The sequence below is a fragment of the Corylus avellana genome, chromosome 7 (genome assembly GCF_965113065.1).
Source record: "Corylus avellana chromosome 7, dhCorAvel1.hap1.2, whole genome shotgun sequence".
Taxonomy (NCBI): Eukaryota; Viridiplantae; Streptophyta; class Magnoliopsida; order Fagales; family Betulaceae; genus Corylus; species Corylus avellana.
Genome location: NC_142496.1, coordinates 18,481,915 through 18,505,616, shown reverse-complemented (window position 1 = coordinate 18,505,616; position 23,702 = coordinate 18,481,915). Strand labels below are relative to the sequence as shown.

Below are 23,702 nucleotides of genomic sequence, written 5' to 3'. Positions count from 1 at the left end.
AGCCTGTAACTTTGCAAAAATTGAAAGAGTGTCTTGCAAAATATCTACCATGATGATATCACTTGTAAATTAATGCTTGTGTATAAAAATGAAAGTGCCTTAGGAAAGTTTTGTAACCAATATGCATCATGTTCTTCTCAATAGTTAGTTATCTCCTTAGAAGCTGTATAGGTCTATGTCATATTCTGTTTTGTCTCTCTCCAAGAGCCTTTCCCATTGCTAAGGATGGGAGGCATCCATGAACTTTAGTTAGGAATTAGGAAGTGAAAGCAAAGGCATAAAGTGTAGTTTCCATTACTAGAGTTGAGGAATCCTTTTTGAAGCAGAAGGCTAGGAATCAATGGTTGCAATTGGGAGATCAGAATAATAGTTTTTTCCATAGATCTCTAGAGGTTCAAAATGCTAGGAAAACTATTAACTATTTATGGGATGAGCATGGCACTAAAGTAGATGATGTTGATTAGATTACGAAGGTGGCTGAGGATTTTTACAAGAATCTGTTAGGTACAGAGCAAGTGCAATTTACTGAGGCAAAAGCAGCTAGAGTTAGGCAACTTATTCCTGCTGCTATATCTCTTGAACATGTAGCCATTCTGGAGAAGGAGGTTACTGCAGAAGAAATTAGAGACACCTTATTTCATATGAAAGCAAACAAGGCCCCTGGTCCTGATGGGTTTTCTGCAGATTTTTTTTTAAATCTACTTAGTCTATTGTGGGACAGGAGGTAGTGGCTGCCATTAAAGGTTTCTTTTCTTCTGGTTTATAGCTAAAGGAAGTGAATGCTACTATTCTATCTTTAATGCCTAAGAAGGTTAATCCATCTGCTATGGGAGACTTTAGGCCTATTACTTGCTGTAATGTTATATATAAATGCATCACAAAGATTCTGTCTAACTGAATGTTGCCTTTTTTGGGTGATTTGGTGAGGATGAACCAATCTGCTTTCATTCCTTCTAGGAGTATTTCTGAGAATATTTTATTGGCTCAGGAACTTGTGAGGGGTTATCATAAGGAAAAAGGGAATCCTAGATGCACTTTAAAAATAGACCTTATGAAAGCATATGATTCTGTGAATTGGGATTTTATGCTTCATTGTCTTCATTGCTTTGGCTTTCCTAATAGGTTTTTGAGTTGGATTAGGGAGTGTATCACATCTCCTAAGTTTTCTGTTTGTATTAATGGTACTTTGGTTGGCTATTTTGAAGATAAAAAGGGGCTGAGGCAGGGTGATCCTATATCTCCTTACTTGTTTGTTCTTGCTATGGAGGTTTTTTCTACGATTATGGCTGATCACACTAGTGGTAATGGTGGTTTTAAATTTCATCCTAAATGTGTGAGAATGAGGCTTACTCATTTGTATTTTGCAGATGATCTCTTGATCTTTTCAGTAGCTAGTTTGAGCTCTATAAGAGTTATCGAGGCTGCTTTGCTTGAGTTTGAGAATTTGTCTGGTTTGAAAGCTAACCCTTCAAAAAGTTCATTTTATTGTTCTAGAATTTCAGATAGATTGAAGCATGTTCTTTTGGATGATTTAAGGATGAAAGAAGGTCATCTCCCTGTGGGGTACCTTGGAGTTCCTCTCATTTCTTCTAGACTTTCTTCAGCTGATTGTGGAGCTTTACTTAGCATAATTTCTGGTCGAATAGATTCTTGGCTTTCCATAAATCTCTCTTATGCAGGCAGGCTCCAGTTGTTATCTTCTGTTCTTTACAATTTACAAGTGTATTGGATGGGTATTTTCATTCTTCCCAAAAAGATTATTAGAGCTATTGAACAGAAATTCAATAGGTTTCTTTGGAATGGGAAAGAGGAAGGTGTAGCTAAGGCTAAGGTTGCTTGGTCTGATCTTTGTTTTCCTAAGAAGGTGGGAGGTTTGGGGTTGAAGAGACTTGAAGTTTGGAATCAAACATCTATGCGTAGGCATATTTGGAACATTTTTGCTAGGTCTGGTTCCATTTGGGTTGCATGGGTAAGAGAAAATCTTTTGAAGAGAAAGAGTTTCTGGAGTGTAGGAATTTCTCAAAACTGTTCTGGGAGTTGGAGGAAAATTTTGAAGCTGAGAGATATTGCCAAAAGATTATTAAATTTTGAGGTTGGGAATGGGGATAATATTCATATGTGGCTGGATTTGTGGCATCCTGCAGGAATATTAATTGAGCAGTATGGCTTTAGGGTTGTTTATGATACTCAAAGTAATATTGAAGCTAAACTGTCTTCCGTTATCTGCAATGGAGATTGGTTTTGGAGACCTGCAAGATCAGAAGCTTTAGTTGACATTCAAGCTAGGCTTTCTGAAGTTTGCTTGGGCCAGTGTGATAAACCTATTTGGCTTGGTTCTAAGAAGGATGTCTATGTTAGTGTAGAAACTTGGGAAGCTCTTAGAAAGAAGAATGCAGAGGTTATTTGGTGGAAATTGATCTGGTTCCCCCTTGCTATCCCTAAACAGGCCTTTATCTTGTGGCTTGCAATGAAAAATAGGCTTCTTACAGGTGAAAGATTACTTAAATGGGGTTATAAGGGTGATGTTCAATGCTTGTTTTTGTCATAGTCAAATTGAAACTCGTGATCACATCTTCTTTGAATGCAGTTTTAGTTATAGAATATGGAAATATTGCATGGTTCGTTGCAGGGTGGATAGGCCTCCTGTTATCTGGGATCATCTTGTGCAGTTAGGGTGTAATTGCTGGGGGAATAAATCTCTTAATTGCTTGTTATGTCGGGTGGTTCTTGGTTTTGTGGTTTATAACCTTTGGCGTACCAAAAATGAGATTAAACATGATGGTGTTCCCAAAACTGAAGAGCAATTGTTGAAGCAAGTTTTCTGGGAAGTCAGGTCAAGGATTGCTGTGAAAAGAGGTTTTCCCATATCTAAGGAAAACCTTTTGTTGTGCTCTTTGTGGAATTTACCTGGTACTATTCTTTGTAATTTTGATTTGTAGGTTGTTTCCCCTGTTTTTTGCTTTGTGAGGGGTTGTTTCCTCTGTCTTCTTTGTAAGGGGTTGTGTCCCCTGACTTTGGAAGGAGTTGTATCTGTGCTGTGGAGTTGCTCTATTTTGAGCTTTGGTTTAATGAAATACTTATTCATCAAACAAAAAAAAGGCATAAAGTGTTAATTTTATGAAAATATGCTGGCATCAATGATGATTGGATATCTTAGCAGTAAAGTTTTCCTATTATATTGTCATTGCCAATACCCAAACTAGATAAGGTTCCTTCTAATTCTATGCAGGAAACAATAGGGTAATTAAATAGTTATATCAACATTATACAACTGATTGGAAGTCAAAACTACAATTACTTACAATTAATACATTTAAAACAAAATTTATATACGTACAACAAGATGGCTTTGTCATTATAATGTTAGAGTGAAAATGACTATTAACTACTTTGATGATCTACTTCTGGGGTTCTTGGTCTGTCTTGATTTGGGTGGAAAATTATCTTAATAACTGCTGTTGCTTGAGACACTTGACCGTTTGGACTAAGATCAACATATTCTCTAGAAGGCGTTCCAGGATGTCCCATAAAAGCAAAGTGGGATTCCTCTTGTGTCGAATGGCTTGATGGAGTTGGTGGGAAATTAATGTTTGGCGAAGGCTCACTTGTCCCCACATCAATGCCATTTTTGTCTTCAAGTGCTCTCCTTCTAAAAGTATGTGAGGTGAGGTCTTTCCTGTCGAAGATTCTCAATGTATGTTGAATTCTTCTCCTTAATGAGCCTTCTGAATCAAAATGTATCAAGATTTGTGGCCTCTCCTTGTAAAGGAACATGCACACGGAGAAGATTAGGGCTGATGAGGAAGAAACACCGGCAATGAGGAATAGGCCCCAAAAGCTAGCGAGGCTGAGACTATTAGAAGAAAACTGGGTGCTAGAATCTGGACAATTGGATTCTGTCCCTAGCCATGCCTTTTCAATCTCTTTCATTTTCTCTCCTTCAGTTACATTTAAGATTGCCCTTGAAACATCACCTACAAAAGGGGAACCTATTGGGAAAACCTGCAAGTCATAAAAAAAAAAAATTAAAAAAAAAAAAAAAATCTCTACATATAAGAAATGATAGAGCTTACAAAAGCAAAGCCATCACTTTTGTATATTAAACATTAAAAATTACTTTGACCTTTATCAGACATCAAAGCATATTTTCAACACAAAAAACAAAGGTATTAAAAAGTATTAACAAATGAAGAAACTCAAAATTCTAGGTCTTAATCGTTTTTCTACATGGATTTATAGGACTTCAAAATCAACCGATTAGTTATTACCAGGAATAGAACCAGCCAACTCTTATCATTTTTTTTTTTGTTTTGTTTTGTTTTTAATAGATGAGAAAGTTCACAACAAGCAACAAATAAAGTACCGAACAAAAGAAAACAACAAGATACAAATACACAAACACACACACACAAGAAGAGAGAGAGCTTACAAAGCCAAAGCCATCAGTTTTGTATATCGATGCAACCATGGTATACTTTGAGCAATATTCTCCTAGGAAAAGCTTCATGTAGGGGATTTCATCAAAAGCAGCAGCTATACCGCCATTTGCACTTCCTTTGGACAAAAGTTCATCACATTCTTCTGTAGAATTATATTCCTTCAACTTGCTTGTGTCAAACTTCATTTCCTTTAAGATTCCGAAAAAAAAAGAACCTCGTTGGTATCCAACATACTCCCCATTCTTAATAAGCTGGTTGACATTAGTAACAGTTGGTTGTAGTTGTTGAACTGTTAAGAGTGATGTCAAACTCGCAGTATAGCTTTGAGTGAGTATGAGCACAACAAAAACCCATACAATCACCACAAATCTAGCGCAATTGCTTAACACTGTCTCCCCTGTAAATTAAATTCAAAAGGGTTTTAGGAAAGAGCATATTTGCATCTGTATGAAATTTCAAATGCATCTAATTGATGTATACTTGTCATGCAAAAAACCTAACTATATGAGGCAGGCACGTGACAAAGGTCGAAACTTGTAGAGCTTCGGCCTCACTTTAAAATCAAGAGAAATAATTCGACAACCAAAAATATCGATATTAATCCATTACAATAATAGTTAGATCTACAAAACTTCAACTAATTCTCTCAAGAGTCAATAATAACAATTAAGTACTCAAAATTTTATTATTACAAACTATTTAATTCCAAATCTCCTCAAGCATACTCCCCCTAACAAACAAAGCAATCGTCTATCTGTTAACTATTCTTCAAAATCTAAAATATATGATGTAGTGACTTGATCTCACATTTACATAAGTAATATAACACTATTTACTTAAGGGCAATTTGTTTAGGGGCAATGTGTGAAGCATTATAACTTCATTACCAGTTGACATGCAATTTGTGGACCATATTAGGCACTAGAAGAGAACTTTTTAGAATTTGTTCTTGATTATACTTAAGGGCAAGGTCGGAGTTATGGGTGGGAGTGATACAAATTCAGGTAGTTTAGGCGTAAATTACAAGTTTTTGTTTAGAAACATTATTGTTATCTCTACTATTAAGGATTTAGGTTTTCTTATCCATTAAAAAGTAGGAGTCTTTATTTGTAATGATTAGAATTATTGTCCATTAAGTGAAGTATGCAAACCTCAATTAACTTAATAACTAGAATTATTGTCCACTGTCCTTCCCTTCTAATCAGTTTGCGTTACTTTTCTACTATGCTTTTCTTACTCCATATTGTTCTTCCACTGCTTTGCTTCAAGTTTTTCCGCCTTCCACCACTTGCTTTACCCTATTTCTTTCCAACATTTTTCTCTACTATCTTACCAAGCTAACTCAAGGACAATAAATTGAAAAAAAGTCAACAAAAATATAGTATTTAAGGAGCTGTGCGAAAAAACATAGCTCAAGAAAAATAGTGTACTATTTAGGACATAATTGGTGTTGTATGTATGAATGGATGAGTGGAGAGAGGTGTGGTGAATGGCTGAGTACCATGAGAGTGTTTAAGTATGTGTATCACAGTACGAGAGAAAGTGTTTGTGATGTATGTCAATTGTGAGTATTATGTATGCCATTACTAGAGACAAGGTTTTGTGTTATAACCTAAGAGAGAAAAAGTGTGTGCTCATAATTAAGAAGTGTTTTTTTGTGTTTGTTGTGATAGACTTATATCATCCTTTTGTACTAATGAGCTTTTAATATATATATATATATATATATATATATATATTTGTGTTACCCCTGTATGGTCTTTCCTTATTTATTTCAATAATTTCATATCAGAGCCAGATGGTTAGGGATTGGATTTAAAGTTATGTCCATAAAATTTTTGTTTAAGCACAGTCAAGTACTATGGGTGTTAGATGAAAACGAGCAACATTGTGTTGACGTGGGTGTCTTTCAACCCATCTATTAGTGTGTGGCCACGGTACTTGGTTTTTCTATTCTCCGAAGGAGAACTCTATGACTGATTTGCTTTTAACCGACAGATTCTCCTATTGGGTTTTGGATTTGTCTCCAAGTTTGACTAATATTTGGACTCCTTAACCAACTTATAGTAGGAGTATGAAGACCTACAGTTTTCCCATGTTGCAACTGACTTTGTCATACTATATATATATAGGCTTTGGTTGATTGCTAAAAGCCAAGCTGCATAGCTTCAATTATAGTAGTGCAGCAAAGTGTGGTTTTTCTTCTTGGTGTTGAGAGATAAAACAAGAAAGAACAACAAGGGGGCTAACACTTGTGCGAGAGTGAAAATTGGACGTATTGGAGCTTTGGGTTCTGAGTGATATTCTCCCTGTTACTCTTTGTACTCCATCTTTTAATAGTAAATTTCCTCCAGGTCATCTCCGCCAGTGGATGTACGCTTGTTAAGTCAAATCACTTAAATATTGGTGTCGTGTGTGATTGATTTTTTGCTTTCTTCTTATTTTTCACATCTCACGGGCCTTGGGAACTATGATAAATTTCCTAGCTACTCGTATTAGAGCTTTTGGTTTGAGTAAGAGTGATGGTAAGTGAAGAAGGAAAGATAGGAATTGAAAAGTTCAATGACAGATTTCGAGTATTGGAAGATGCAGATTGAAGATTATCTGTATGGGAGGAAATTACATCTGCCTTTTTTATGGGAGCAAACTAACAGTATGGATGATGACGAATAGGCCCTACTTGATCGATGGGTGCTAAGAGTTGTCCGGTTAGCACTGTCAAGATCAATTCCACACAATGTTATGAAGGAGAAAACCACGGCTGGTCTAATGACGACTTTTTCAAGTATATATAAAAAACCGTTTGCTAACAATAAGGTGCATATGATGAAGAAGTTGTTCAATTTAAAGATGGCTGAAGGTATTCCGGTAGCACAGCATATGGACGAGTTCAATACAATCACAAATCAATTGTCCTTGGTGGGAAGCATTGATTGTTCTAGCATCTTTGCCAAACAGTTGGGAAGCCATTAAAATGGTTGTTAGGGAAGAGTAAACTCGAATATAAGGACATTAGGATTTGATTCTTAGTCAAGAGGTTCACAGAAGAGATCTGGGTGAAGCCTTAAGTTTTGGCGATGCCTTAAACCTTGAGACTCAGGGCAGAGGACAAGATAGAAATTGTTGTTACCGTGCACAACAATGATGAACAATATAGAATCAAAAAGAGAGAGATTAAGAGAGAGTTGAGACACCGATTTAACGTAATTCGGCAATATGCCTATGTCTACAAAGAGTACGGCTGTATTTTGCGATTAATGATCAGGGTTACATCATAGGAAAACCCTAAACCCTAACTATACAGATGTATTTTGGAAATTCCCAAAATACCTTGTACTGTGAACATTGCTATTGTGACGTTCACTCTGCTCCGGTCTAGTTGGCCTTCCACTGGTGTTAATATGAGCCACTAGTTCCAACAATCTCCACTTTGGCGAATATTCACCTATGAGAAGATAATCATTTGGATTCCCCTGGAACTGATAGATTTGGGGATGCCGCCGCCTCTCTTTTCTCCTTTCTAGCACCTGGAGGCAATTGTCAAGTCCAAGCAATGCTTGAACTTATCTACAGTAACAGGCTTCGTCAACATGTCCGCTACATTCTCAGAAGTGTGAATGTTGTCAAATAACAATTCACCTGTAGTAACCAATTCCTTGATCTTATGAAACTTGGCATCAATGTAATTGGTTCTGGCATGATACACTTGGTTCTTTGCCGAATAAATGGCACTCTAGTTGTCACAATGTAACGAAACTCCTCCTTGTTGAATACCCAGCCACCGCCATGTACTCTTCCTCAGTCGTGGACATCGCAATTGTGTACTAGATCATAGACTTCCAACATATGGATCCTCCTGTAAGAGTGAACACATAACCCGTGGTCGACCTCCTGTCATCCAAGTCCCTTGCATAATCTGCATCCACATTTCCCACAATTAACAATTTATTCTTCTGTCTGACAAAAGGGATGCCGTAGTCTGTAGTGCCTTTCAAGTATTTAAAAATCCATTTAACTGCATCCCAATGTTGTCTCCTTAGATTTGCCATGTACTTGCTCACCAAACTGACTGAATGGGCCAAATTTGGCTTGGTACATTACATAGCATACATTAGACACCCCACTGCACTGTCATATGGGACCTTAGACATGTCTTCAGTTTCTTCAATTGTCTTTGGACACTGTGAGGTAGACAAACGGAAGTGATTTGCCAAAGGTGTACTCACCAATTTCGCATTCTCCATGCAAAACCTTTCTAACAGCTTCTTCACATAGCTGGCCTAAGATAACCACAATCTCTTGGCATCCTTGTCCTTGCGAGCATCCTTGTCCTTGCGAATCTCCATCCCAAGAATCTTCTTGGTTGCACCCAAATCCTTCATGTCAAATTCTCTACTCAACAAAACCTTCAGCGTGTTGACCTCCAATATACTCTTTGATGCAGTAAGCATATCATCCACGTAAAGTAACAGAAAAATAATTGAGCCATCATCAAGGCTCCTCATATAAACACAACAATCATACTTATATCTCCTGTAGCCAATTCTGATCATGTAGGAGTCAAACCGCTTATACCACTACCTTGGAGACTGCTTCAGCCCATAAAGCGATTTCTTCAATTTACAGACCAAGTGCTCATATTCAAGTTGATTGAACCCTTCTTGCTGCTCCATGTAAATTTGCTCCTCCAAGTCACCACGGAGAAAAGCTGTCTTCACATCGATCTGCTCCAATGCCATGTCATAATGAGTAACCAATGCCAAGACCGCTTTGATGGAAGTAAGTCTGACCACTGGGGCAAATGTTTCCTCATAATCAACCTTCTTTTGCTGCGAATAACCCTTTGCTACTAGGCGAGCCTTGAACTTTTCTCCAATTTTTTTTTATACTGCTTTCCTTTTCTTGAATACCCACTTACTCACTCTCCGTGAACGTCGCTATCACGGTGTTCACTATGGTCCCGTGGCTATCGCGACGTTTACTCTGCTCTTGTCTACTTGGCCTTCCACTGGTGTTAATATGAGCCACTAGTTCCAATAGAAAATTTGGTCAAGGAAGATCACAATTTAGGAAAAGGATAAATAAATCCAGATTCGGATAGAAACCCAAATGTTAGAATTGTGTCAAGACTGGCCACTACAAGAAGAATTGTAGGGAACTGAGGAAGGAGGCTGAGAACGACTCTACAAGTGTAGAGAAATGGAGTGCAGGATGCCCTACTTCTCTCTGTCGATAGTCCTCTTGATTCTTAGGTCTTGGACTTAGGAGCCTCTTTTCATACCAAAGCGAGGTGTGAAATTCTCGAGAATTATGTTGGTGGAGATTTTGAGACAGTGTATTTGGCTGATGGAGTGACATTGGATATTGTAAGCATGGGTGATGTTCACATTAGAGTTCGTAGTGACTCAGTATGGAAGTTGTAGAAAGTTAGGCATGTTCTAGAACTATAGAAGAATATGATTTTAGTAGGACAACTTGATAAGGAAGGGCATTTAATTAATTTCCACGGTGGAAAGTGGAAGGGCAGTACTGGAGCCAGGATTCTGGGTCGTGGTTATAAGACATGTACTCTTTATATGACCATGAACAGTAGGGGTACAATTGCTGACTCAAAGCTATAGCAGCTACCTAAGGCTTGGGCATGTGAGCAAGAAGGGGATGAAGGTACTTTTGACAAAGGGGAAGCTACAAGAACTGAAATCAGTTGAATCTGATTTATGTAAAGGCTGCGTCCTAGGGAAGCAGAAAAAGGTGAGTTTCATGAAGGTTGGTAGAGCACTGAAACCGAGAAAGCCAGAGCTGGTACGCATGGACTTGTGAATCGGGTCCCTCCCCAGTGGCATCTCTTGGAGGCTTGCGGTATTACATCACAAGCCGCAAAATATGGGTCTATTTTTTGAAAACTAAATATGATGCATTTGTGACTTTTAAGAAGTAGAAGGCAAATAGAAGGTTTAAAGACTTTTGTGCCACAAATGGGATTATGATGGAAAAGACTATCCTAGGAACACCACAGTTTAATGGTGTGGCTGAGCGCATGAACAAGAGCCTCAATGAGTGTGCTAGGAGTATGAGATTGCATGTTGGGTTGCCAATAAACTTTTTGGCATGATATCATACTTGATAAATAGGGGGCCTTTCGTACCTCTAAGCCAAAGATTATTGGAAGAAGTTTTGAATGGAAAGGGGGTAAACCTTTGTTATTTGAGAGTTTTTGGTTGTGTATTATATGTTCACATTGATTCTGATGCTCATAGTAAACTAGATGCTAAGTCTAGAGAATGTTTCTTCAATGGATATGAAGATAAGGCCTTTGATTATTGGTTTTGGGACGATCAAAACCGGAAGATCATTAGAAGTCGAAAAATGATTTTTAATGAGTGTATTGTGTACAAGGATAGGTCAAGTGCAGAACCTAATATTACAGAGCTAAAGCCTACAAAGTTTGAGTTTGTAAACTTAGATGAGCTTTTTGAAGGTATAGTTCACAATAAGGATCATGAGGATGAAACATTGACTGATAGCTAGAAAGAGAAACAGTTCTTGGAGCTGGAGCTTGATGAATAACCTTCACTCATAGAAGAATGTGATGACGAAGAATCTTCAAGAGACTCACCGCATTGAGAAGAGTCTTATTCTTTAGCAAGAGGCAGAAAGAAATGTGATTGAAAAGCATTAGAGAGGTATGACTTTGAGGATATTGTTTCTTTTGCTTTGATAGCTGGTAGTGGAGATCCATTGTCTATTCAAGATGGTATGCCGAAAGAGGTGAAATCGCTACAAAGAAGTAAAGCTTGGGAATTGGCATAATTGCCTAGAGGAAAAAAGAAGGCTAAACGGTACAGATGAGTCTACATGAAGAAAAAGTCATCACATAAAGCTTTATGGCTGACGAGACTAGTAGGAAAGCATGGTGGTATGTCTAGCTTAGGTTCTATGCTCAAGTTCAAGAGATGCTTGGACTTGAGTGGCAATTGTGGATTATGATTGTCCTTGGGGGCAATGGGTGGAGGCATACTGAGATTCGTATTGTTAAGGACTTGATGGAATTCAAATTAAGGTGGAGATTCATATTGTTAGACTTAAATGAGTTTCAAGTCAAGGTGAAGATTGTTGATGTGGGTGTCTTTCAACCCATCTATTAGTGTCTGGGTCTTGGTGCTTGGTTTTTCTATTCTCCAAAGGAGAACTCTATGACTGACTTGCTTTATTCTCCAAGTAGGAGAGTGTTTTGTTAGCCAACTTAGTCTTCTATTGGGTTTTCAATTTGTCCCCAAGTCTATCTAATATTTGGACACCTTAAACAACTTATAGTAGGAGTATGAAGACCTACGGTTTTCCCATGTTGCAATCGACTTTGTCACAGTATATACAAAAACTTTTGTTGATTGTTGAAATCCAAGCAACATAGCTTCAATCAGAGTAGCACGGGAAAGTGTGGTTTTTCTTCTTGGTTTTGAGAGATAAAACAAGAGAGATAAACAAGCGGGTTGCCACTTGTTTGAGAGTAAGAAACTAAGAATTGCATATATTGGAGCTTTGAGTTTTGAGTGATATTCTCTAGGAAGTCATATTTGCAGGGGCAAGATCTTTAGGAGATTATTGGTGGTTGTGGCACTACACCACCTCCTACGGAAAATGTTTGAGAGGCTTTAGAAGTGGAGGACTAAAGCTGGTAAATTTATGTTTAAGATTAATAAAGGTTGAGGAGATGTTGAAGTATATTCGAAAAGCCACCACACTTAGAGAAGCATTAGATATACTAGATCGTTATCTTCTCAAAGAAAAATGATTTGTAGCTTCAACTTCTTGAGAACAAGATAATATCCACGACCCAATGAGAGCTCACAATTAATTTGTATTTTACAAAGGTAAAATATTTTTGCTGTCAAATATGTGAATTTGATCCAACTATTAAAATTAATGAAAAACATATAAGGATGATTATGCAGGAGTTGTCATGAATGTGGAGGACTTATAATAGTCGTTTAAGGTTGGAGAACCCATCCTTCTCTTGTAGAGAAGGGAAATTTATTAACCAACAAAAAAACTTGGGTCTCATTGAAGAAAAACGAAAGAGACTTTTTGGTGGTAACATGACAACTCTACTCAAATGATAGAAATGCACCATATTTAAGAAAAAAAAAAAAAAAAAAAAAAAAAAAGGTGTACAAAGAATGAGTTTTCAATCAGGGGGAGCTCAAAATAGTCAGAAAAGAGATGATCAATGTTCAAGAAAAACTAAACATTTGAATCAAAATATTTAATTCTTTAACTGTGGTAAAAAATGGCACTATCCTCGAGACGGTCAATTTAAGACATTTTAGAAGAAGAAAACCTAGTGACATCAAATAATCTCCAAGACATGTATTTTGAGGCTGATTTGTGCTCATGAGAAGGATTAGATATCAACTAGGAAGCTATCAAACAACAATTTGTCATTGATGAAATCACAACAAGTGCTACTGTTGTTAAGTTAGAGGAAATACCATTGGCGGTGACCAAACCCAAGTAGTCAATTAATATGGCAAAGTGGATCATTGACATTGAGGTGAGCTCCAATCACATAAGTAAAAATCATTTGGGGGAACCAAAAGATAGCATGCAATCATGTCTTAAAACCATAGAAGAACATATACCATTAATTGGTGAAATATAGCAAGAGAGAAAGTCAGAAAGAGCAAAAAGCCCATGGAAGATTGGTGTGCATAGAACACTAGTAGATGTCATACATTATAGTATTGAAGAATAAAAAGAGGGAGAGCCGACTACATTTGAAGCAAAACCTATAAACACAACATGGAGGAAAGTAATGAAAAAATAAGTATTTGCATGAAAGATAACCATATTTGGGATATAGTTCCAAAATCAAAGAATGTTACACCCATTTCTTGCCAATGGGTTGATAAAGTGAAGATTTGTCTACATGGATTTAGTAAAAGTATAAGGCGTACGTTGCTAATGGCTTTGGGATTCTATAAATAGTATGGATTGAATTATGATGAAACCTTTAGCCTTGTGACCAAGATTACTACAATTTGTTTTGCTAGTATTGTTAGCTAGTAGATTATAGAAGCTATAGAAAATGGATGTGAAAAATGTTTTCCTACATGAATTATTAAATCAAGGAGGGATGGTGTTGAGGGGGAGTGTTGAACAATGGTAGCACTGCTTATCTCACCATTGGCTTTCTCTCTCCAAAATTTTTTCTCCATGGTCTCTCTGCTCAAGCAACCACATCTCATTGCTAAGTATGACCGCGCTTCCTCTCCAATTAGTTTTCTTTCCTTCTCCATCTTGCTCTTTTTTTCCAAATTTTTCTTCTGTTGCTTTTCTTCACATCTTGCTACTCCAACGACTTGCCTTTACCAATCTCTTTATTTCCTTCTCTCACTCACGTCTCTTCCTACCAGCTCGTGGCTAGCTCACTAAGTCGACTCAAGGACAATTTGGGAATAGTAGAAAATTTGGCTAATATGTATATATATATACACAGAGAGAGAGGCATGGGCTATGTGTGTTACTGTGTGCAAAAAACATAGCTCAAAAAACAGTGTGTTTCCATTAATGCATGATGGGTGTTGTGTGCGTGTACTTTGTCTATGTTTGTGTTGTGTGTATCATAGTATGAGAGAAAGTGCGTCAATTATGTGTCGGTCATGAGTATTGTGTGTCTCACAACTCAAAGAGAAAGGGTGTTGTGTGTGTTGCATCCTAAGAGAGAAAAAGTTTGTACTAGTAATTGAGATTTTTTTTTTGGTTTTGTTTGGTGTGAATGTGAATACACTTGTGTCATTCCTATGTGCTAGTGATTTTCTAATAGAAATTTCTTATTTTATCATACCTATTGTCCTTATCAACTCTATCCACATTTGATTCAACACTATTAAACTCTTAATTGACTTTTATTCCCTATATATGTACTCATCCTAAGAATTTATATTAGTAAATCTAATATCCTGGCTATTATAAAACTATTATTTGCTTTGACAAATGATAAGAGAGAATGTACTAAGCAATACACACACAAACACACACACATTGCCAAGTAGCAAGCAATTAAATAGGTTGGGTTAGTTGTAAATTATTATAGAAGAATGGAAATTCTATACTTTCTAGTTTCTATGAAAGATTTTTTTAGAGCCATAATAGGCATACAAGTGTCTAAAATATGGTATATTGTGCATAGGACTTGTATTGTGTATGTGAATAGCTCATTATTATTATATAAAAATAAATTAGAACATGATAAAGGGAACTTACGATGTGCGAAAACCATGGTGGAGAAGGCATACCATAAGCTTGTCCCTATTTGATGTGAGGGAGGCCCACGAAAATCATCATTTATTCGGTGTTCAAGAACCCATACCACAAAGCCTATGAAGACAAAGAAACAACCGCTTGTCATCCAAAGATCCCAAGTTAAAGGCTTTAAGAACACCCATGCGTTTTTTGGCCTTCTGTCTTGGATTGGCACAACCATTGATACTCCAGATTCCGTGTATGGCAACGTGAAGTCCACAAAGTTAGACCTGTTTGCTATGATCGTTGTATCTCCTACCACAGCATCGAAGTTCTGTCAAGAAAATGATTTAATTCAATCATTTATATTAATAACATTTATCTTAGTTGTCAAAAATAGTAAAAAAAATTTTACTCACCCCAAGAAATACTTCATAGACCAAATCGTTATAAGTACCGCCGCTTTTGCCATCAGGCTTTGCAAAGGGAATGAACTCGTAGCTAATAGTGTATGGCAATATTTCCATTACAGCATTGAAGATGTCTATGCAGTACCCAGTGACATGTGTTGTGTTAGTGCTAGGATCACGCGTCACCTTAACAAATTCACTAAAACCGTCCTTCATTGGAACTCCTATTCGCAACTTCTTCCCATTAGTTGCAATATCCCAACCTTTGGGGGTAGAACTCAAATCTCCCGGCCATATAATAGGCCCCAGATTGTTCTTCGAAGTGGAATAGGTGCTTCTATTCGCTGAATTCAATTTCCTTATAAGTCCCTTTTTTGGAGTCCAGAATGCAATCCCCCTTTTTCCATTACCATTCACATTAATTATCTCAAAAGTAGATGATTGTAGTTGCCCATTAACAAGATTGAACTCTCCTGTAAGGCCTGTGAATCTTACACCCAATAATGCTTCCCGAAGTTTTGGTCCATTTTGAGAGACACTAATAGTTTCTAGATCAGTTAAGTTGCTTGAAGCATATGTCTTTTCAAAGCCAAGATTTGTGATGCCAGCTTTCTCAACTGCCCTAGCTAGTGCTGATGCAGCATCATAAGCCCATACGCTGACAACATCCAATTCAGCATCGATAAAGTTTGGATTGTCTTGTCGGAATGTCCTTTTCCATCGAATTGTAAAATCTTCAAGCACTTTTGTTTTTGAAACGTAAGTCTTTATACCCAATACCCCTTGCATTGAGTCTAGAATTGAAGGTTCTATGGAAGTAAATGAATTGGCTATCCCATTGGTAATGATCCAAACATAACCTTCTCTCATCATTCCAATCTCTTTTGCTTTGGTGAAAAGTTGAGAACTAAGATTGCGTGACATGTGCACAACGAAGACTCTTGTTTGCATTGTCATCAACTTGTAAAGTTCTTGACCAATTTGGTCATCCGTGGCCAATGGAGGAATGACACTTCGGTAAGGGATACGGGCATCAATCTCTTGCAAGGCGTCAATCAAGTAGGGTATTATACCTTCCCCATAACTATTGTCTTCATAGATTGGCACAACTTTTCTCCATCCAAAAGCTTGAATAATTGCACTTATAGCTTTCACTTGAGATGAGTCATTTTGAGCGACTTGAAAAAAATATGGATTTCGAAGGGAAGTAAGAGAAGAGCTTGTTGCTGAGAATGATATAATGGGAACCTGAGCTTTCCCCCCTAGATCGATGACAAAGTTGGCCTGCATCGAGTTTTGTGGCCCTATGATGGCTTGCACTCCTACATTTTTTATCAGGTGTAGAGCTGTACATGTTTAAGAAACAAATAGAAATATGATTAAATGTCCAATTGAACTCAAAATGATCGGTCATCGGGCCTTTAGAAATGAAGTTAAAATCTAGTAACCATCATTGCATAATTACACAAGTACAATGGTTTTGATAAGCAATCAAAAATATTAGAAATTTAATGAAATGATGCATGTGTGATAGATATAAAATATGGAGTCAACTGAATATTCCTAAAATGAATTGTGATGAATTGTAATGTAATATTGTTCATGCTATCGAACAATCTTAAACTAGAAAATTTAAACGTGAGCAAATTATAATTTTATTCTTTTGCATGTGATGCTTGAATGTCTATTTGACATAACTACGGTACAACTCATGTTTAAATGGCATAATTGTCGTCTTTTTAGCATATTTAATATTTCTTTGTAGCATACTAGATGTTTCTGTGGTTTATCATGTGACCTTAAAATGTAGGCCTTTTGGAAAGTTAACAATGATTCTTGTATGAGATATGTTTCTTATCATCAAGCTGCAGTTCCCTTAACCCCCATTACATACGATCAAACTTACTAGGTGCTAATTAAAATAGAAGTTAAGGTATTTTAAAAAGGTTTATGACTTGTTGATCATTGGAGAATAATTAGTGTTGGAGCAATTACTTGGATCTGGTTGACTGCAAACCCAAGAAAAAGTTCACTTTACTATACAATGGTTTCTGATCAGTTGATCATAAAGGAGCAGTTGATTGGTTGTTTCCAAACCAAAGAATAGAAGTTTCCAGTTAGATATATACTTAGGGTTCCACTGATATCGAAGAGATTGACAACAGATGATTGTAATATGTTACTTGTTGATACCAAATATTTCCAGCAGGCCCAAATAAAAGGCCCACTATGGTTTAAAGGCCACGACCTACTAAGCTGCCAAGCACACATTTCCAAACGTATGTGTCATTGCTTGGTCCATCCCCAAATCATGCAGTTATGCGCCATCTTATGCTAACCTGATAATTAGAGAAGTGTAACCATTCTCCAACAACCCAATCTAGGAGTAACAACTAAAATCAGAGAATAACAAACTCAATCTCCTAAAAAGAGTCTAGGTGCATGTCAAATCACCAGGCGAACTACCCCGGAGATTATCATGAAGGAAATCGCTTAACCACTCCCACGTATCAAGGGAGTCGAGTGAGAGTCCCACAAGGACTCGCCCACTCACTCACAGCCTCTATAAAAGGAGGAGCCCAACAATAATAAAATGACGGTGAATTCTATCCTTTGACCATCCTCAACTATTATTGCCTATTATTTTATCACTCTTATTTGACTCAAATTCTAACTTAGGCATCAAAGGTGGAACGGCCACCACACCCCCTACTTCGTGGCCTTCCACTGCTGATCCATTTTGCTCTTTGCAGGCTTTGGAATCAAATTGCTACCAGGGTTGACAACTGTCTCAACAATTGGCGCCGTCTATGGGAACGATGATCATATAGACGATCCAAAGTTCAAACAGGACAAAAGTAACGAATGGTAGCCATAAGCTCTCAAGGCCAAATTGAAAATCCCAACATGACCTGTCCAGCTCGAAAACATCAATCAACATGACGCCAGCAACTATGAAATTGAGGAAACTCCCACCGAACCCCTTGTCTTTGATTCACACTTGCCAAATAGCCGGTGTCTAGGGACCTTAAAGGTCTAGAACGAGCACATGATGGAAACCTTGGAGCTTCTACTGTAGAGAAGCTTCGAGAACCAGCATTCGGAGTAAGACTCGACGGGCGTCGGGCTACATCCAGGAACATCCAACGGACCTAATGAGCCACCGGCAACCAAAGTGGATGGTTCAGCAAATGCGTGTATGGACACCTTCCAAGCCAAGCTGGACAGCCTGACCCAGGGACTGAATGGCTCCAACTCCGCAAGCCATGATGACTTCTTGGTGACAGACTTGCCATTCACCAAGAAGATCACAAAAGTTGATTTACCCAACAAGTTTAAATTACTGCACATGGATCGCAACGACGGGAGCCATTACCCGGCAGACCATCTTGAAGCATACAGAGCTCACATGGCGTTGCAGGCCTCGTCCGACACAATCCTTTGCCCAGCGTTTCTCTTCACCCTCAAGGGAGTTGCCAAACGCTGATTCAGCAGTCTGTAACCCAGGTCCATAAGGGCCTTTGCCGAACTCGATAAGAACTTCCTCTCCCATTTCATTGGAAATCGCCGGCGGCACAAGCCAGTGGCATATTTGCTAACCATAAAACAGGAGAGCAACGAGTCATTGACAAGCTACATGGCTCGGTTCAACAGCCAAAAACTCACAGTCGATGATCCAGATGAAAGGATAGTCCATCCTGTATTAATGGGAGGAATTTGGCCCCATAGTCCCTTCATGGTGGACATAAGCCGTGATCCACCGAGGGATTTAGACGAGCTCATGGCGAGAGCCAAAAGATTCATCAATGCTGAAGAAATTGTGAAGGCCTTCGCAGAGCAAGCTCAAATCGAAAAACCCCCAGAAAGAAGGAGGGAGACTCGATGACTAGAGAGGGATATGCGGTCTCATAAGGCGGACAACTGCTTCAAAGCATATCCAGCGCATATCTCTCCATATACACCAGTTTCACAATGTTCGGACTTTCATGTTAAAATTGAGAGGTCCTCTCTCCAGACCCTCCTACACACAAAGATGGACGCCCTAACTTTCAAACTCAAACGGGGCAGATACGAAGATTTGCAAGAAAAGAAATATACAAATCTCCACATAGACCAATGATAAGCGCCGAATGTTGCACATTCAAGCCCCTTAATTTGCATATGTTAATTCCTTAGTATTGTTATTTGTTTGATTTTGTTTTGTTTTTGTGTTTCAGGTTTTATTTGACAAACCATTGAAAATTGGGCTTAAAAGGGCAAAGAGCTGGGCAATCTGGATCTAGGATCGAGCGCACTCAGGCGTGTACTGCACGGCAGCAATCCTTTTCCAGCGTGAATTTGGTTTTCAATCTCCCAATTGGACTGGGAGACTGACCTCCGGTTTTCTGAGGGTTTCTAGGGTTTTTAGGGTTTTCCTAATCCCTATAAATAGGGCTCTAAACATTGTAAACAGACACACCGCTATATAGAGTTTAAATTTCAGTAAATTGTCTTTGGAGCTTAGAAGATCATGAGCGGTTAAACCCCTTCGTGGGGTGTTGATGTAACCCTATCCAAGCATAATGGTTTGATTGTATTTAATTGATAGATTTTCAATTTATGCATGTTGATTGTATAACTATGAGAATTGCTACCTTTTAATTCTGTTCTTAATTATTAAATGCAATTGTTTTTAAATTCCAAAATCAATATTTGTTAAATTCTTCTCTTGTCTTAGAAAGTATTTTACTTTTGTTGATCTCAAATCATTATTGTTTTCTGTGATTATGAGGATAATGGTTATACAATGAGTTTAATTGACATATGATCAATAGGATTTGATAGGCTATGCCTAGGGAAGACGGATTGTACTACACCCTAGTTTAGTGTAATTTAGGTAGACAGTCTATGCTAACCGAAGATGGATTATACTTATTCATTGATTGTATGTATCATATTAAAGAATTTGATAATTTATACCTAGGGAAGACGGGTCGTACCGCATCTTAGTGGTTAGGTGGACGATCCGTGCTAACTAAAGATAAATTATGCTTATTCTTTAATAAGGCAGTTTCTTGTTTATTTATAACTTTCACATAATGAATTTCTGGGATTAATTATGATTAGCCATTGTTGTGCGGATAGAGGTGAAGTCAATACCCTACACTCTCTCTCTTATTTTAAATCTCTTTTATTTTAATGCACTTTAGTTTTAAAGAAAATCAAATCAAATATCTTTTTAATTAAATTAATTTTAATCTTTCGAATTTGATAACAAAATCCCTGCAGTCCTTGAGGTTCGACACCCTCTCTATAGCGGTATTCTACAAAGATTCGTCCTATTGCGAGTGATAATTTTATAATTGATATTTTTAGTCACAAAAATACCACATTAGCCAACAAGGGTACACTCCGGCAAACGGTACTCCCTTGCGTAAGAGCAGTAAAAGTCCTACTTACCAAAGTACAAACATACATGCATACATACATACATACATACATGCATACATACATCCGATCATGCATCTATTCATGCATGCATCCAACATTTACCTACGGACTCATGCTTTGAACCTCGTACCACTCAAATAGTGCACGAATATGCCTACATACAAAAGATCATAAGAACAATTGATCTTTTTACAGGTTTACGGGTCCAAGTACTTTTTACTTCCTAAAAAAGATCATAAGAACAATTGAGTAGAAGTTTGAATGTGGCTTGGGAAGTACTATGTGCTCCTAAGAAGAAAGGAGGTTTGGGGCTTAAAATAATTAAAGAGTGGAATAATGAAGCCATCATGAAACATGTATGAAATTTGTTTGTTGTGTGTGTTCTGCAAAATAACAATGGAAGGAAGAGATCACATGTTTTTCCAATGTGGGTTTAGAAAGAGGATAAGCAGGGAAGTTTTGAAAAGATATGATGTCTAGTAAATGATCTTTAAACTAATTGGGAGAAAATCATGAGTTGGCGTATCAAAAAAATTGAGAGGTACTCAGGCAGGAATATGAAAGGAACATTGTGTAGGCTAAGTTGGAGTGAGGCAATATATATATATGATAGTAGAGCAATCCTATTAGATTAGAATAGAAAATCTGTTAGGTGTAGTCATTGTTAGGTAGTGGGTCTGTTATGGAGTATTATCTATTAGGTTATTTAGTTCATTAATGTTTTATAGTTATTTTATTATTTTAATATTGTTATGTGTATAAGACTCTTATGTTATGTTTATCTCGTTTATCTTGTTAATTATTTGGGTAGGATTAGATTTATCTATTTTATCTTTTGAGTCAAATGGAAGTCCTATCTAATGTGGGAATATTTTTTATTGTCTTTAAATACTGCATTATTTATGAATAGAAGAAATCAATCAAGTAAATTATTCAAACTCTGTGTTTGTAAGAGTTGAGAGCACCTCTAATTGCTATAGGAGATTTAAGATTCTTTGAAAATCCTACTATAGGAGGTATAGGATTCCTCGAAAATCAACCATATTAATCTCTTTAATTAGTTCTCATCACATTAATGAAGCACTTAACAAAATCTTGCATATTTTTTCTAAGGGAAGCTAGAGCTGGAGTTATGTTGCGGATAAGGGATTCCATATTTTTAATGTAGAAGTATACATTTGATGATTAAGGTTTAATCTGAATTTATCTATAGATATCTTACCAATACTTGACAGATGTTTAGTGATTAGTACTTAGGATGATGCACCATGCCTATTTTGAGTTTGACATATGACAAATTCATCGGCACATAAAAATAACAATGCAATTAAAATGACCCCCCTAAAAATGCCATTTTAATATTAGTCCTTTAAAACCTTTGTTTACACTCTAGCTATATATACATTGTATTAAGCTATATATATATATATATTGTATGTTGTATTGTCAGATTATATATATGCATTATAAATAAGCCTTACCACCATATACAATTTGAATCACTTAGAAGTAGCAAAGCCTTTTTCATACATACTTTAGTTTTCTCTTTCTATATATGTTCAGATGTTCCCCATTACCAATGTGAAAATATGCAGTGTTCGTCCATGGTAAGCATGAAGGCTAGCTATAGGCATTTTTTATTTTTTATGTTTTAAAAATATATGAAATAAGAAATAGAAAGAAGCTCCTCAAGGGCCAGTAAGAAAAAATGAGTCATAAATAGAATTCAATAGATAATGTGGATGGTATTTGTGTATGATGATTACTCAAATGTAAGACTTTTATTCATCCGCTTGAGATTATGAAAATGAGTTGGTTGAACTTGCAAATTCACTCATTGAAATTGAATAAGTAACGAAATCTAGTGCAGTGCTATCAATTTCAAGAGAGAATCTAACACTAATGAATTGCTATAACTGTAAGAATTTAATATATTAAATGCTAATTAACAATATAATTAGTAGCAAAAATAATTTAATATATATATATATATATATATATATATATATGTACCTCCGGCCATCGCTTTGTTCAAGCAGCTTGACAAACAACTTTACAGCAACCAAACTAAAAAACTAAACAATTTATTGAGAGGTTCTTCTGACCTATGCCTACTAGTGAGTGCCAATTGATGGAATACACAGGTCTTATTTATAGGTAAGTCAGGGACCCTCAATAATAGTTGTTACCTTAATTATTCCTCCCATTAAGGAATAAAAATTAAATAAATACAGCTAATTGATTCCATAAAATAAAATCTGTAATGAAATCAAATACTTGTTCCACAAGAATTAAATCAGCAATTTAATTCAGAATATTTGATTTCACACAATAAGCTTTAATTGGAATAAATTACTAAATACCTTAATACAATAATATATGTGACATAAGGGACATACTTTAATGGAATTTCTTACAATAACCACAAAGCGTTTTAATCCCTTAAGAAGAAAATATTGGAGGAAATGAATGAAAAAACGAAAATAAAAGCTGTCCTTTGCTACGTATAATCACCTTATAATTAACTGCTATGAGGAAATGATAAATAAAACACAGAGAGAGAGAGAGAGAGAGAGAACCTGCGGCAGCTGCTTGAACAACATCGCTTTTGGAGTCCCTGGCGTTAAGCCTCAGCCTTGTCTTGTAATAAGCATGAGAAGCATAGAAGTCAGAAAGAGCCATATTTATGCAACTCCACCCCATCTTCCCATTCCATGTATCCATGTCAAGAACCACACCCACATCAACTGGGACTGTCGTGTTTTGTGCCTTGCCCAAAAACATCCTTTCAGAAACAATAATGAAGAAGAAGAAAAGAGAAAAACCAAAGCTGGTACTATTCATCTTCATGATTATGTTTGAATATCTTGGAAGTCAGAAGAGAACTCGATCGTATTTATAAAATATATATATGGTGCGATAGTAGTAAGCGAATAAGATGGACGAAACCAGCTTCTAGAAATTAATAGAATGCTAAAATGACAGTGGTTGTAGAGAAACTCTATGCGATTACCAAAAATAACAAGTTGCAAGAATACAAGAAATAATCAAGCTAAGTGGCGTGAGAAGATTCAACAAATCATATAATTTCAGTTGAAGTCAAGGCATTAATGTTACGGTGGGAGCCATCATTCATGACCAAATTAAGTGCATTCATATTTGTTTATGAGACTTTACCTAC

The 23,702-nt window shown here is 36.9% G+C and overlaps 1 protein-coding gene across 1 annotated transcript; it reads right to left on the bottom strand.

The window, feature by feature from the left end:
* Window positions 1–3,351: 3,351 nt before the first annotated feature.
* Window positions 3,352–23,371, bottom strand: LOC132185791 (glutamate receptor 2.8). Its single transcript, XM_059599583.2, has 5 exons — window positions 23,101–23,371; window positions 15,101–16,437; window positions 14,703–15,015; window positions 4,430–4,836; window positions 3,352–4,002 (listed from the first exon to the last, which is right to left on the bottom strand). The coding sequence occupies exons 1-5, from the start codon at window positions 23,369–23,371 to the stop codon at window positions 3,382–3,384; spliced, it is 2,949 nt and encodes a 982-aa protein (XP_059455566.2). The 3' UTR covers window positions 3,352–3,381.
* Between the last annotated feature and the right edge of the window lie 331 nt (window positions 23,372–23,702).